At 41.0% G+C, this 13315-nt stretch overlaps 1 protein-coding gene across 8 annotated transcripts in view; it reads right to left on the bottom strand.

The window, feature by feature from the left end:
• The window catches only part of DST (dystonin), a 410298-nt gene that overhangs the window by 35791 nt on the left and 361192 nt on the right, over positions 1-13315 (bottom strand). For all 8 annotated transcript variants that reach the window (XM_087718947.1, XM_087718939.1, XM_087718941.1 and 5 more), the window contains 6 exons: positions 11547-11702; positions 10178-10384; positions 8433-8552; positions 5210-5379; positions 2354-2513; positions 683-877 (listed from right to left, as the gene is read on the bottom strand). In XM_087718947.1, the coding sequence (XP_087575073.1) occupies positions 683-877; positions 2354-2513; positions 5210-5379; positions 8433-8552; positions 10178-10384; positions 11547-11702 (1008 nt within the window). The remainder of the gene's footprint in view (positions 1-682; positions 878-2353; positions 2514-5209; positions 5380-8432; positions 8553-10177; positions 10385-11546; positions 11703-13315) is intronic.

Here is a 13315-nt window from a genome sequence, read left to right as displayed (position 1 = left end):
CTCCCTTCGGTGTATTTCTATTGTCTATCAGTGTGTTCAGCTTGTCCCATTTCGAAGTCACATTAACTTTCAAGTAAGAAAAACCCCTTGCTATCCATGACTATCTATCATCTATCTATCTATCTATCTATCTATCTATCTATCTATCTATCTATCTATCTATCTATCTATCTATCTATCATCTATCTATCATCTATCTATCTATCTATCTATCTATCTATCTATCTATCTATCTATCTATCTATCTATCTATCTATCTATCTATCTACCCACCTACCTACCTACCTACCTACCTACCTACCTACCTACCTACCTACCTACCTACCTACCTACCTAACATCTTATCTATCATCATATAATTACAGAGATATAAACTTGGGAACCAGAAATATTGCTAAAAATTCAATTTGTTCTGTACAAGTAAATCTGCTCCTTTTGTACAGGCTGTTTTCGGTTCCAAACTTTTCCAGACAGTTTGAACAAGAAAAAAATCTGGAAAATCAGAGCATTTGCAGACCATTACATGGGATAATGTATGAATCTGCCCGCAGGCGCTTGTTCATCCAGTTAGTCTGTTTAAAAGGTTAAGAACAAATCTCCTGCCTTGATATCGCATATGGATCACGTAATTATGATTCCTGACATAGATGGAATTTAGTGCAATGCATTTGCTTCTACTCACCTGATGAAGGGCCTGTTCCAGTCGAGTTTGCTTGGAGACAGAGAGCGTACACACAGTCTCCCATCGAGAACCAAGCTCCTGCATTTGAACCTTAACCCAAGAGGAATCATCACGGCTACCTTCTATCAGCTCTCGAGCAGAGCGTTTCAGGGCCTGAACACTACTGGTCCTTTTCCCCAGTTCCTTTTGGAAGCCCTGAGCAAAGGAAATTAAAAAAAAAAATGACTCTCTATTAAACACTGTTAAGCTTCTTTATGACACACATGCAATATGACTTTTTTTTTCCAATATAAAAAACCCGCTTGATCCCGGCTAGTTTTTAAAATTGTAAATTGCATTTAAAAAATTTTTTTTAAAGAAATCGGGCTAAATACTTATTTATTTATTTATTTATTTGTCTTGTATGCCGCCCACTCCCGGAGGACTCCGGGCGGCTCACAAAAGACAAGGGAAAGGGGGAGAACGAGACAAAGACAACATATTAAAAACAAAACCAACATTCACAATTTCTATGGAGGTAGATGCTTCTCAGCTCCCCCCAGCCTGCTGGAACAGCCAGGACTTGGTGGCTTTGCGGAAGGCCGGGAGGGTAGTAAGGATCCGGATCTCAACAGGGAGCTCGTTCCAGAGGGCTGGAGCTGCAACAGGCTCTCCCCCGGGGAGTCGCCAGCCGACTTCCATTTCAAAATTTTATTAAAGTCTGGTATTCTATCTTTTGCACTTATCCTTTACATTTTCTAATGCCAGTTTATTTCTTCTTGCTTTGCTCTTAATCAGTAGCATTCTACAATAAAAGCCAGGATGGATACATTCAAACCTCACTTAGAAAATGGGTTCTTCTAATGGGAATGTTTTTAGGCGCTCTCTAGTCTGCAGGACCATTGAGAGGTGGAAATGTTTGTTGGTTCATTAAATGAAGTCCACTATGCCAGTGTTTCTCAACCTTGGCAACTTGAAGTCCTGTGGACTTCAACTCCCAGAATTCCCCAGCCAGCTATGCTGGCTGGGGGATTCTGGGAGTTGAAGTCCACAGGGCTTCAAGTTGTCAAGGTTGAGAAACACTGCACTATGCTACTGAAATCTAATGTAATTTACCCATTAATATGGCTTGCTGAAACCAACTAAATCCTTTGATTTATTAAACTATTTTTCAACCAATTATAATTAGACAATTCAGGATCCGAACGCAATGCTAATCTACATCAGACACTTTTAATTTAGTTTAAATGATCATATCAAGAAGGATAAGGGACACGCGCTCTGTGAATCGGAAATAAGCTAGGCCAAATCCCAACACAGTAAAACCATGATTATTTATGATTTCAAAAATAAAACTTCCTTATATTATTTGAGGTCAGGAGAATACTGCCTTACCCACAGGTAATTTACAAGTTGCAAGCTGCAAACGTCTTGAAATAATCAGTTAAAATAACTTAGTTTTATAAAGTAACACAGATTCCAAAACAAATGTTCAAGCCAACCAAATCCCCCCCCCTGTTTTTCCTAAGATTTTTTTCCCCAGAAAACCTACAATGTAGGGGTTTTTGATTTAGTAAATAGTTTCACAAGGCTTTCTTACAATTTATAAATTGATTATCAGTCCCCCAATCAAAACAATTTGTAGAGCCAGACTTAAAAAGAATACAAACATTACTGTAATATGGTCATTACTTTGTGACTATCGATTAAATTCATCACTAAATCAATGTCTCCGTGCACGGGCTGATCTTCGGCCAGCTGTGGCTCCACTTTGTAAAGCCAATCTATGAGAGCCTGAAGGGCATCGGTAAATTGTCCAGAAAACAGGAGAGCTTCTTCCAGTTTGTTTTGTCTGAAAAAGGAACATAAATAAAGCAAACATTTAAATAAGCCATTTTGTGAAAAATGCTATATAAATAATGGAAAAAACCAAAATTGATTTGTTTTAATAAAATGGAAGAAAAGATAAAAAGTTTTTAAAAAAAATTGTTATCAGTAGCCATAGCCAACTAAAACTGCTCCTTTGTTGCAGCAGTAGTACAAGGGGAAGTATTTATGTATTGCTTCCTGTTGTGGCCCGGCGGGAGCCGGTGGAGCTGCCACCAGACTCCAACAGTGAGGGGTCTTATGAGTCGGCCCTGGAGGAGGTGGAGGACTCTGGACAGGGTGCCGACTCCGAGCAGGGCGAGGAGAGACTGGTTGGCCACCAGGTGGCGCCGGAGCCTTGGATCAGAGGGAATGTTCAGGAAAACACTTGTGAGTTGTTTCGGGATGCACGCTGTCGAAGGGCTACTCGACGGCAAGAACAACTGCGTAATTATACGAGATGATTACGCTCAGCTGATGCTTATTAAGATCCTCTCCTGATTATAAAAGAGACTGCTTGTGCCACGTCCTTTTGCAAAAGTCAACGTTAAGGACTAACAAGAAATAAACTTGGCAGGCTGGATTGCTGCCAGAGTTTGTTTGCATTGCTGCCAAGTTTTGTAGGACTTGCTGCCAGAGTGCTTATCTCTTTGTTTATGTGGCTTGCAGCCAACGAGAGTCTGGACTGATTAAAAAACATTCTCATTTATGTTGGTTTTGGCGTTCGTTCCTGGACGGCGAAGGGAGGGGGGTGTCAGAACAGCTTCCCTTCATGTCCCAATGGCCATGCAGTAAAAGCACTGAATAAATTCAGCTGTTATTTGCCCTACTATGTAAACCAACCCTTGGATTTATATTTATCCACTCTATAAACATCGTAATGGTGGTAATAATGCCCCACATGTTTCATCCTGAAATAGGAGGAGCTTCATCCCATTTGACATTCCAGAAGGCTGTCAGGATCTGGTTATGTTTATCAGGCCAGGAACTCCTACAGAACCAAATAGTTGCTCAGATTGCTCCGCTGTTGAGGCAGCCATTTTTATCCTCTCCTTGCCTAGCAGTTTATATATTTGGTTTTTTATACAATTTATTTAGATTTCTGTTGTGGCCCAGCAGGAGCCGTTGGAGCTGCCACCAGACTCTGACAGCGAGGGGCCCTCTGAGTCGGCTCTAGAGGATGTGGAGGACCCTGGACAGGATTCCGACTCTGAGCAGGGAGCAGAGAGACTGGTTGGCCACCAGGTGGTGCCTGAGCCTTGGATCAGTGGGGAGGAGACAAGGGAGAGTGATCCAGAAACCAACAGTGAGTTGTTCCAGGATGCACGCCGTCGAAGAGCTACTCGGCGTCAAGAACAACTACGTAATTACAGGAGGTAATTACGCTCAGCTGATGGTCATTAGGCTCCTCTCCAGACTATAAAAAGACTGCTTGTGCCACACCCTTCTTGCAGAAGTCAACGCTTGGACTAAAGAGAAACGAACTTGGTAGGCTGGATTGCTGCCAGAGTTTGTCTGAATTGCTGCCAAGGTTTGTCGGACTTGCTGCCAAGGTCCTTATCTGTTTGTTTACTTGGCTTTCAGCCACCAGGAGTCTGGACTTGCTATTAAAGGACAATCTCATTAAGCGTGTCTCGGCTTTCGTTACTTGACGGAGGAGGGGGTCATAACAGATTTCTATATTTTTTTACATTATTTTTTTATTTATTTGTGGTTCCTATGGAATTTGTTGTGTGTTGTTTGGAATCACTTCTGATGAGATGGGTGGCTAAAAAATTTGAATGACTGATAAATAAGCAATCCAGAATTTGAGATTGCAAAGCAGTTGCTGCAGTTTTCCACCTAAGTTTTTCTCTGAATAAAGTTAATATTTCTGTTAGCATGACAGCCCTACAGCCTTCTTCCTACACAATCCCCTACTCATCCATCTTCAGGGAGGCTACATGCCCTTCCAATGCCCCAACCCCAACCTTCCCTCAACTTCGACAAACTGTTATACTTGTTTTCGGATGGATGAAAACAACACTGAGATGCTGGTGTTTAGGTATGTTTGCCAAATTAGTTTCAGGAGAATAGTATAGCTATCAGGACAAAACTCATTCCTCTAGGACAGTGTTTCTCAACCTTGGCAACTTGAAGATGTCTGGACTTCAACTCCCAGAATTCCCCAGCCAGCGAATGCTGGCTGGGGAATTCTGGGAGTTGAAGTCCGGACATCTTCAAGTTGCCAAGGTTGAGAAACACTGCTCTAGGAAAGCAAGATCATCACAGCCAGGCCTAACAGATGCGGAAAGAAGAAAAAGGTGCCCATTTGCAGCCATCTTCTTCCCATTGTTGAGATACAGATCCCAATGTCATTCCAGAGAAATTGGTTGAGAAGGAACAGATCTCATTTCATCACACCGATAAAAACAAACCATACGCTTATCCTACAGCTGCTTGAGATTTAAGCAGTTTTATTTAAACATTTCAAAGGCTGCCATGTGCAGCCAAGAACTCCATCCTGAGCTCAGAGTGGCCTCTTGTAAGTTTAGGCTAATCGAGGTCAGATATTGACAATAAACTAAGAAGAAAAGGCAATGGCATGATTAAAAAAAAAAAAAGGGAAAACAGAGGACTTTCCACTTAGTCGTGTGTTTTATGGGCCATCTTTGAAATAGGATGCACAGCTTTAAGTCCTACCTTTCTACAGATTTTCCACAGACCGTATCCCATTTGTCTCTGAGCTCGCTCAACATATCATCCAATTTCAGGGTGTCGTCAGCGAGGGAAGTTTTTTCTTTCAAGGAGCGTCCACTTCTGTTTGTAGTGTCATACACAGAATGTTTGGATCCAAGAGATTTTTGGAAATCCTGTGCAAAAAGTAAGAACAGGAAAATCTGTCACGGGAAACAAGCAGGGCATGTAAACTATAGGACAAAACTTATTTTGTGCCGCTTGGGTTAAATCACAATGGCTACAAATTTGAGGCAAGCGGCATTTAGGGAAGAAGACTCGTAAAATGTCACCGAGATAGCCAGAAACCGCAATCATTTAGTTTGCAACAACGAAATTAAAACATTAGCAAACCAACTGAATTTAACTGGGCAATAAAAAGATGTAATCTAATACATCTTTTATACATCTAATTACCTAATTACCTCCACTAGACGGATTAGATCCCACAGATTAGGCCTCCTCCGAATTCCATCCGCCGGCCAGTGTCGACTGGAGACTACCCGGAGGAGAGCCTTCTCTGTGGCTGCTCCGACCCTTTGGAATGAACTCCCCGTGGAGATTCGAACCCTCACCATCCTCCAGGCCTTCCGCAAAGCCCTTAAAACCTGGCTCTTCCGACAGGCCTGGGGCTAAAGAGCTGTTGCCCCCGTCTCGAATGGTATGGTTGTTGTGTGCTTTTAAATTATGTATTGTTATGTTTCGTTTTTTATTTTTTGTCTGTACCCCCCACTTCCCTGATTTGATTTGTTAGCCGCCCTGAGTCCCCTTCGGGGGAAAAGGGCGGCATATAAATATAATAAATGAAATGAAATGAAAAAATGGCAGAAGAACAAAGCTCTTCAGTATGGTGCTAACAGCTCATCAATTTGGGATTAACGTAAACAAAACGATTACTATTATTTTTTAATTTAAATGTATCAGAATTGTGTGAGCGCCAAACACTGTCTGGTTTAGTTGACTTCTGAAGGTGAAAATTGCTTTCCATTTCTTTGCCGTTAAAAAATAAGAGAACAGTTCTTACGATTGTAGGCATTCTCTAAAGAAACCCTGAACTATTTACCACAGTGGAGAGCGCTATCAATCTCTTCATGTAGGCTTTCAGAAACAAAACAATAGTGAAATCAAATGGTGAGCTATAAGTTTAAGGCTTTTGTAAGATCAGCTTCAATGACTAAGTGACTTAAAGTATATTTAAATTGCATGTGCTTGATTTTAATAACCCTTGATCATGCAACACTTTAAACCTCAAAGACCCTTTTATGCAGTAAATCTCAAAAGAGTTATCTGATGCAAGTCTTTGATCAAAGAGCTTTTGTCGAGGAACCCCTAAAAGTGTACCACGTCTTCGCAGAACAAGCAGAAGAAGAAGAAAAAAGAACAGTTAACTGTGTATTCTAGATTGCTTATCTTAGCCAGTGCAATTATAAATCTGAATTAATTTATACTCTAGAAGAAATAAAATTTAGAATACATTTCTTGTACGTAAATATGAATTTGCTCTCCATCTCTATATATTATACATGATTCATATTTCAATTTTATGATTTTGAATTGTTTATCGTCCAGTTTGAAATTAAAAATAGCAACTTTTAAACTATTCCCATTTTTTCCTGAAAATGTTTCAGGAAAACATCTTGTACAGACATGTAGGCAAAAGTATATTGTTAATTGCTAAAGCATTTATAAATATTATATCATTTAAAAAAAATCCTGGGATATGGACTGCATGAACAATGCTCTCTGTTATTTTACATTTAAATATATCAACGGAGACAAAAAATGATAAGAAAGCAATGAAAGTGCCTAATATTTTGGCACAAATATGAGACAGACATCTTTTTAAAACTTTTGGTTTCTTTCTACTTTTGGCTAAGGAAAGTTTCATGGAACCGATCCAAGTAATTCTGGGTATTACACATAACCTGCTTTTATATCCTTGATGCAAGATTCTAAAACCAATGAAAACCGTGGTTTTGTGGTTTACATCATAATGCAAAGTTTCAAGGAAACAGAAGATTACAGCAATATAAACAGACCACAGGCAAATAATTGGATAAACAGATTTGCTAGGATTGTGAATGCTACTTTATTATTTATTCCTGCACTGGGAATGAGACGTTTATCTTTTAAAACTAAATTAATTGTGCTAGCCCCTCATCTTTCCATCCCAGAATAACAACTGTGTTCTGAATCACTAAGCCTTTCACAACTTGATGCCCCCGGAAGTGTGATGACTGTACCACCTGGAACCACTAACCAGAATGCCCACTACACAAAATTGTATTTTGGATACATAATCCAATAGTTGGATTATTGTTAAGGTACAAGACTTTACTTCCTATGGATGAGAAGATGAGATTTCTAATCCTTATTCTGACAGGAAAGCAACACAAGAGATTCCTCAGAGAGGTTTCTAAAAGCATCAAAATGAAATTCTATCACTGCATTGAGAGCTAAGATTATGCAAGTATAAACCAAAGTTTGAAGTCAGGCATATGCAAATCTAAGTACTGGTTGGTTTCTTAGTCAGCCAGGTATTTATACTGTATTTAGCACTTTTATCAACTTATCTTTGTTATAGTAACAATTATCATTCACATTATGTCCTTTTCCAGAAAGCTATAGAGAAAAATATTCATATTTTTGAATATTGTGTGGGGATGGAGAGAATTTTACTAAAGCAATTAAAACTTTTATCAAAATTCTGAACAACAACGGTTGAATTTAAAGAGGATCCCCACAATATTAAAACAATTAAAAGGAAAAATATCAATTAACCTCTTGTGAATCCTATTGTCAAACTAGGCTGACTGCATATAGAAATGGATAGCATCGAGTTCAGATTGGGTAACTCATTGGCTCCAACACCGTTTAATGTGATCCTTCATTATCATATATGGGTCCCTTCCACAAAAATAGAGCTTTCAGATTGGGTAACTCATTGGCTCCAACACCGTTTAATATGATCCTTCATTATCATATATGGGTCCCTTCCACAAAAATAGAGCTTTCTACAGAGAAGCCTTCCAATTTCTATTTCTTTTATTGGCTGGAAAGCAGCCAATGAATTTGAGAGCAGCAAATATTCCAACTGGGTCAACAATGAATTGCTCTCCCCCTGCTCATTACCTCATGATGCCTTCCCAACAGATCAGACAGCCTCTACATTCCATTATTAGTGACTCACCTTATGCTGGGCAAGCTGCATTTTAATTTTGTCTGGATCGTTTGCAATTTCCAATTCCGCATCCAAAGTCCTTTCTGAATCATCCAACCATTCAGTAAGTTTGATCCAAGCTTCATGGAACTGCAGAGAAATAAGAGGCTCGCTTGTGTTTTTTTTCCAGTGATAAGATTATTAATAAACATTTAGTCTCGAGATATTAAAGGTGAAAAATAATCAAAACCAAGGACTTGTGCACAATATATTGAAAATAACGGCTCGTTTTTCTTCAAGCAGCCTTTTTAATTTGCAAAATTATTTCACAATACATATTTGTTCTTGCTTATTCTAATTCTTCCAGTAAGGTTGATATAATGACAGGTGTCACTGATGGATAATTAATGCATTTGATGATGCACGAATGCATTATGAATAAACCTTGCTATCTCTAATGTGAATTTGAAAAGTATTTTCAACTACTATTTCATTGAGTTGATTGCACAGATGATAATGTCAGGCCTCAGGTAAAGTCAACAGTACAATGAGTCGTAGAATCAGAGAGCTGGAAATGATCGTTTAAACCAAGTAATTCTGGCAGTATCTCTTCAGCTATCATATGAACAGATTGATAAAGACAGACCACTGTTTATCTAGTTTGGACTTAGGGGAAAATGAAAAGGAAAAAGAAAGGCCTTCTAGTTATTCAATATCTTTCAGAGAAGCTGTGCATGTGCCTTCTGGTCAGAAAATGGGAGGTGATGGCAGAAACCTGTTAATCATATGGGAATATTCCTATCTGCAAAAACAACAGCAACAAAACAAGAAAAATAGCAATAGCAATAGCAGTTAGACTTATATACCGTTTCCTAGGGCTTTCAGCCCTCTCTAAGCGGTTTACAGAGTCAGCATATTGCCCCCAACAACAATCCGGGTCCTCATTTTACCCACCTCGGAAGGATGGAAGGCTGAGTCTACCTTGAGCCGGTGAGATTAGAACCGCTGAATTGCAGATAGCAGTCAGCTGAAGTGGCCTGCAGTACTGCACCCTAACCACTGCGCCACCCTAAGGAATGTTTGGTTTCATAATTGCTCCATCATTTGCCCGCAGTTACTAATATTTCTCAAAAACAGTTATCCCTATCAATTTCACAACACGAAGACATTTCTACTTATTTCTTTAAAAATAACCCAACCGACCATTAATGAAACACTTGGATTTTGTCTGATTGTTGCGGCCATCCATGCCTTAGCTCCCCTTACATGCATTCATCAGAACCATGCAGAATTAGCCGTGACCCGACAAAACCGCGATGTCAAAAGCGCGCCGACAACAGCGCACCGACAACAGCGCGCCGACAGAAGCGCGATTTACTTTAAGGTAAGGTTTAGGGTTAGGTTTAGGTTTAGGTTTAGAGTTAGGTTACAGCGCGCTTCTGTCGGCGCGCTTTAGGGCTAATTCGTCGCTCATTCGTCGCGCGCTTTAGTCACCGCGGTTTAGTCAGGCGCGCTTTTGTTGTGCGCGCAGTTGTGGTGGAACCGAATTAGCACTACGTGTAGGAAATGATCCTTGAATCACCCCTCCCTCCCTTCCCTTTCAGGCTCTCGTGGAGGTTAGAATTAAAAATCTCAGCGTAACAATTTAAACCTCATTTCAGATTACGAACAAGTCGAGAAAGCTAGTTAAGTTTACATACATCATCCCGGGGACAAAGTTGTGCGTTGATTTGAGATACGGACTTTAAAACTGAGATGGCGCACTGCCGCGTTACCTGTTTGGCCCGCTTCCTTGCGTCATCCAAGGCTCTTCCCCTTTCGACTAAACGCTGGACCACTTTTTCCCACCTGCCTTGGACACTAATGAGGAGATTCTTAATGAGGACCACATCCTGTTTCTGGCTGAAGTACTTCAAATGAGTTCCAGTTTTGTCCAGCTGGATAACCTGGTCGCGATGAGCATTTACTTCATTGGCAAAGACCTTCCAAAGGAAAAAGGTAACACTGAAATTTGAAAAAATATCTAGAAAGGTAAAGCTGCCTATGGTATTGGCCAGTGGTGGGTTTCAAAATGTTTTCGAGCCTATTCTGTGGGTGTGGCCTCCTTTTTGGGAGTGGCTTGTTGGCCATGTGACCTGGTGGGAGTGACTTGCCGGCCATGTGTTCTCTCTCTCTCTCTCTCTCTCTCCTTCCTTTTGTTTCTCTGTCCCTTTCTCCTTTTTTATTTCATCTCTCTCTCACTTTTCCTCCTTTTCTTTTTTTCTTTCTTTCTTCCTTTCTTTCTCTTTCTCTCTCTGTGTGAGTCTGTGTGTGTGTGTGTGTGTGTGTGTGTGTGTTGGGCTTCAAAAAAATTTCGAACCTATTCTGTGGGTGTGGCCTCCTTTTTGGGAGTGGCTTGCTGGCCATGTGACCTGGTGGGAGTGGCTTTCCGGCCATGTGTTCTCTCTCTCTCTCTCTCTCCTTCCTTTTGTTTCTCTGTCCCTTTTTCCTTTTTTATTTCATCTCTCTCTCACTTTTTCCTCCTTTTCTTTCTTTCTTTCTTTCTTTCTTTCTTCCTTTCTTTCTCTTTCTCTCTCTCTGTGTGTGTTTGTGTGTGTGTGTGTGTGGTGGGCTTCAAAAATTTTTGGGAGTGGCTTGCTGGCCATGTGACCTGGTGGGAGTGGCTTGCTGGCCATGTGTTTTCTCTCTCTCTCTCTCTCTCTCTCTCTCTCTCTCCTTCCTTTTGTTTCTCTGTCCCTTTTTCCTTTTTTATTTCATCTCTCTCATTTTTTCTTCCTTTTCTTTCTTTCTTTCTTTCTTTCTTTCTTCCTTTCTTTCTCTTTCTCTCCCTGTGTGAGTCTGTGTGTGTGTGTTTGTGTGTGTGTGGTGGGCTTCAAAAAATTTTGGAACCTCTTCTGTAGGTGTGGCCTGCTTTCCGGGTCCACTGGTGGAACATCTTCTAACCGGTTCGGTAGAGTTGACGAACCGGTTCTACCGAACAGGTGTGAACTGGTAGGAACCCACCTTCTGGTATTGGCAGAGAAAATGTATGATGTTACTTAAACCAATCTTCAGAAGCTATTATGTTGCTGAGCTAACTTATGTACAATTCAGCCCAATGCATCTAAGGGTGGAAAGTTATGATTCTGCTCCTTTCTTTCCTACCTTGTGTTCATCAATCTGAAAAAGGACAGTGTCTAAAATCAGACTCGGCCGAGAAGCCATCGTCAACGTTTGCTCAGCTTGAGTAAGCCAGTTGATAAAATCCTGTAGCGAATTGTGGAACTCCACTGCCAGACTGAGAGCTTCTTCCAGCTTGATCTGTAAGAACACAACATAATTAACCACAGTGGAAGCTTTACAGAATAGTAAATCATGTTATGGTTGAATATAATTTGGAGGAGGCCCATTGCTGTTGGCTTTTCCCGCTAATATTTTTTTCTAAGCTAATGCGAACACGTATTTTGTTCTAAAACAGTATCTAGATAAAATATGGATTAGGATTAGGATTTATTTCATTTATATGCCGCCCTTTTCCCCGAAGGGGACTCAGGGCGGCTCACAACTCAGTCAGGGAAAGGAAGTACAAACAGGGGGTAAAAAGACAAACAACAATATACAATTTAAAAACACACAACAACCATACCATTCGAGAAGGGGGGCAGAAGCTCTTTAGCCCCAGGCCTGCCGGAATAGCCAGGTTTTGAGGGCTTTGCGGAAGGCCTGGAGGGTGGTGAGGGTTTGAATCCTCGTTCCAGAGGGTCGGAGCAGCCACAGAGAAGGCTCTCCTCCGGGTAGTCGCCAGTCGGCATTGGCCGGCGGCTGGAATTCGGAGGAGGCCTAATCTGTGGGATCTAATCGGTCTGTTGGAGGTAATTGGCAGCAGGCGGTCTCTCAAGTACCTAGGTCCAATACCATGAAGGGCTTTATAAGTGACGACTAGCGCCTTGAAGCGTAACCGAAGACCAATAGGCAGCCAGTGCAGCTCTCGGAGGATAGGTGTTACGTGGGTGAACCGAGGTGCACCCACAATCGCTCGCGCGGCTGCATAATATTGCAAATATTGCAACACAACAGTTAAGCAAAACAAGAAAAGAAAAAAAATGGGGATTGAGCAAAAAAGAAAGAATCCCATGTGACATACTGATGTCTTAAAACAAAAACAGTATCACCATTGTATGGTCAATGTTAAGACCAAGAAGCATTTAGACAGAAATTTTGAAACACAGAATGTTATCTTACTTGCACAAATAGGGACCTTGTGCTTAGTACACTATGAAGGATGTCAAGACTGGCTCAGAAAACCATTGGGTGAAGTTAACATTATGATTTAACACGTCACAAATGACAGAAGAACTTATAAACCAGAGTAGCTTATCTTTAAAAAGGTTTCACTGATATCTTGCCCTCCAAATAAATTGTGGCTCCTAGTATTCATAAAATAAATCTGCCTATAAATCACAATAACTCCAAATTTAAGAAGTGACAGAACATGCAAGGAAGTGAAAAGGGGACCACCCAGACATGACTAAGTGCTTATAGCTAAAAGCGTGACCCGACAAAAGCGCGAACGTAAGCGCGCCGACAAAACCGCGGCGCTAAAACCGCGATGTCAAAAGCGCGTCGACAACAGCGCGCCGACAGAAGCGCGATTTAAGTTAAGGTAAGGTTTAGGGTTAGGTTTAGGGTTAGGTTTAGGGTTAGGTTACAGCGTGCTTCTGTCAGCGCGCTGTTGTCGGCGCGCTTCAGGGCTCATTCGTCGCTCATTCGTCGCACGGTTTTGCCACCGCGGTTTAGTCAGGCGCACTTTTGTCGCTAAAAGGGGCATACTGAGCCAGTCTGTTAATTTCTACTACACTAGTCTTCAACTTACAACTATTTGTTTAGTAGCCATTCAAAGTTAAAACGGCACTTATAACTATCACACCAACATG

Source organism: Thamnophis sirtalis, unplaced genomic scaffold (assembly GCF_051295495.1).
Source record: "Thamnophis sirtalis isolate CommonGarterSnake01/CBP01778 unplaced genomic scaffold, rThaSir2_p1.2 scaffold_6, whole genome shotgun sequence".
Classification (NCBI taxonomy): Eukaryota; Metazoa; Chordata; class Lepidosauria; order Squamata; family Natricidae; genus Thamnophis; species Thamnophis sirtalis.
Note: the sequence above shows the minus strand (reverse complement) of the source record. Positions and strands in the feature narration are given on the sequence as shown.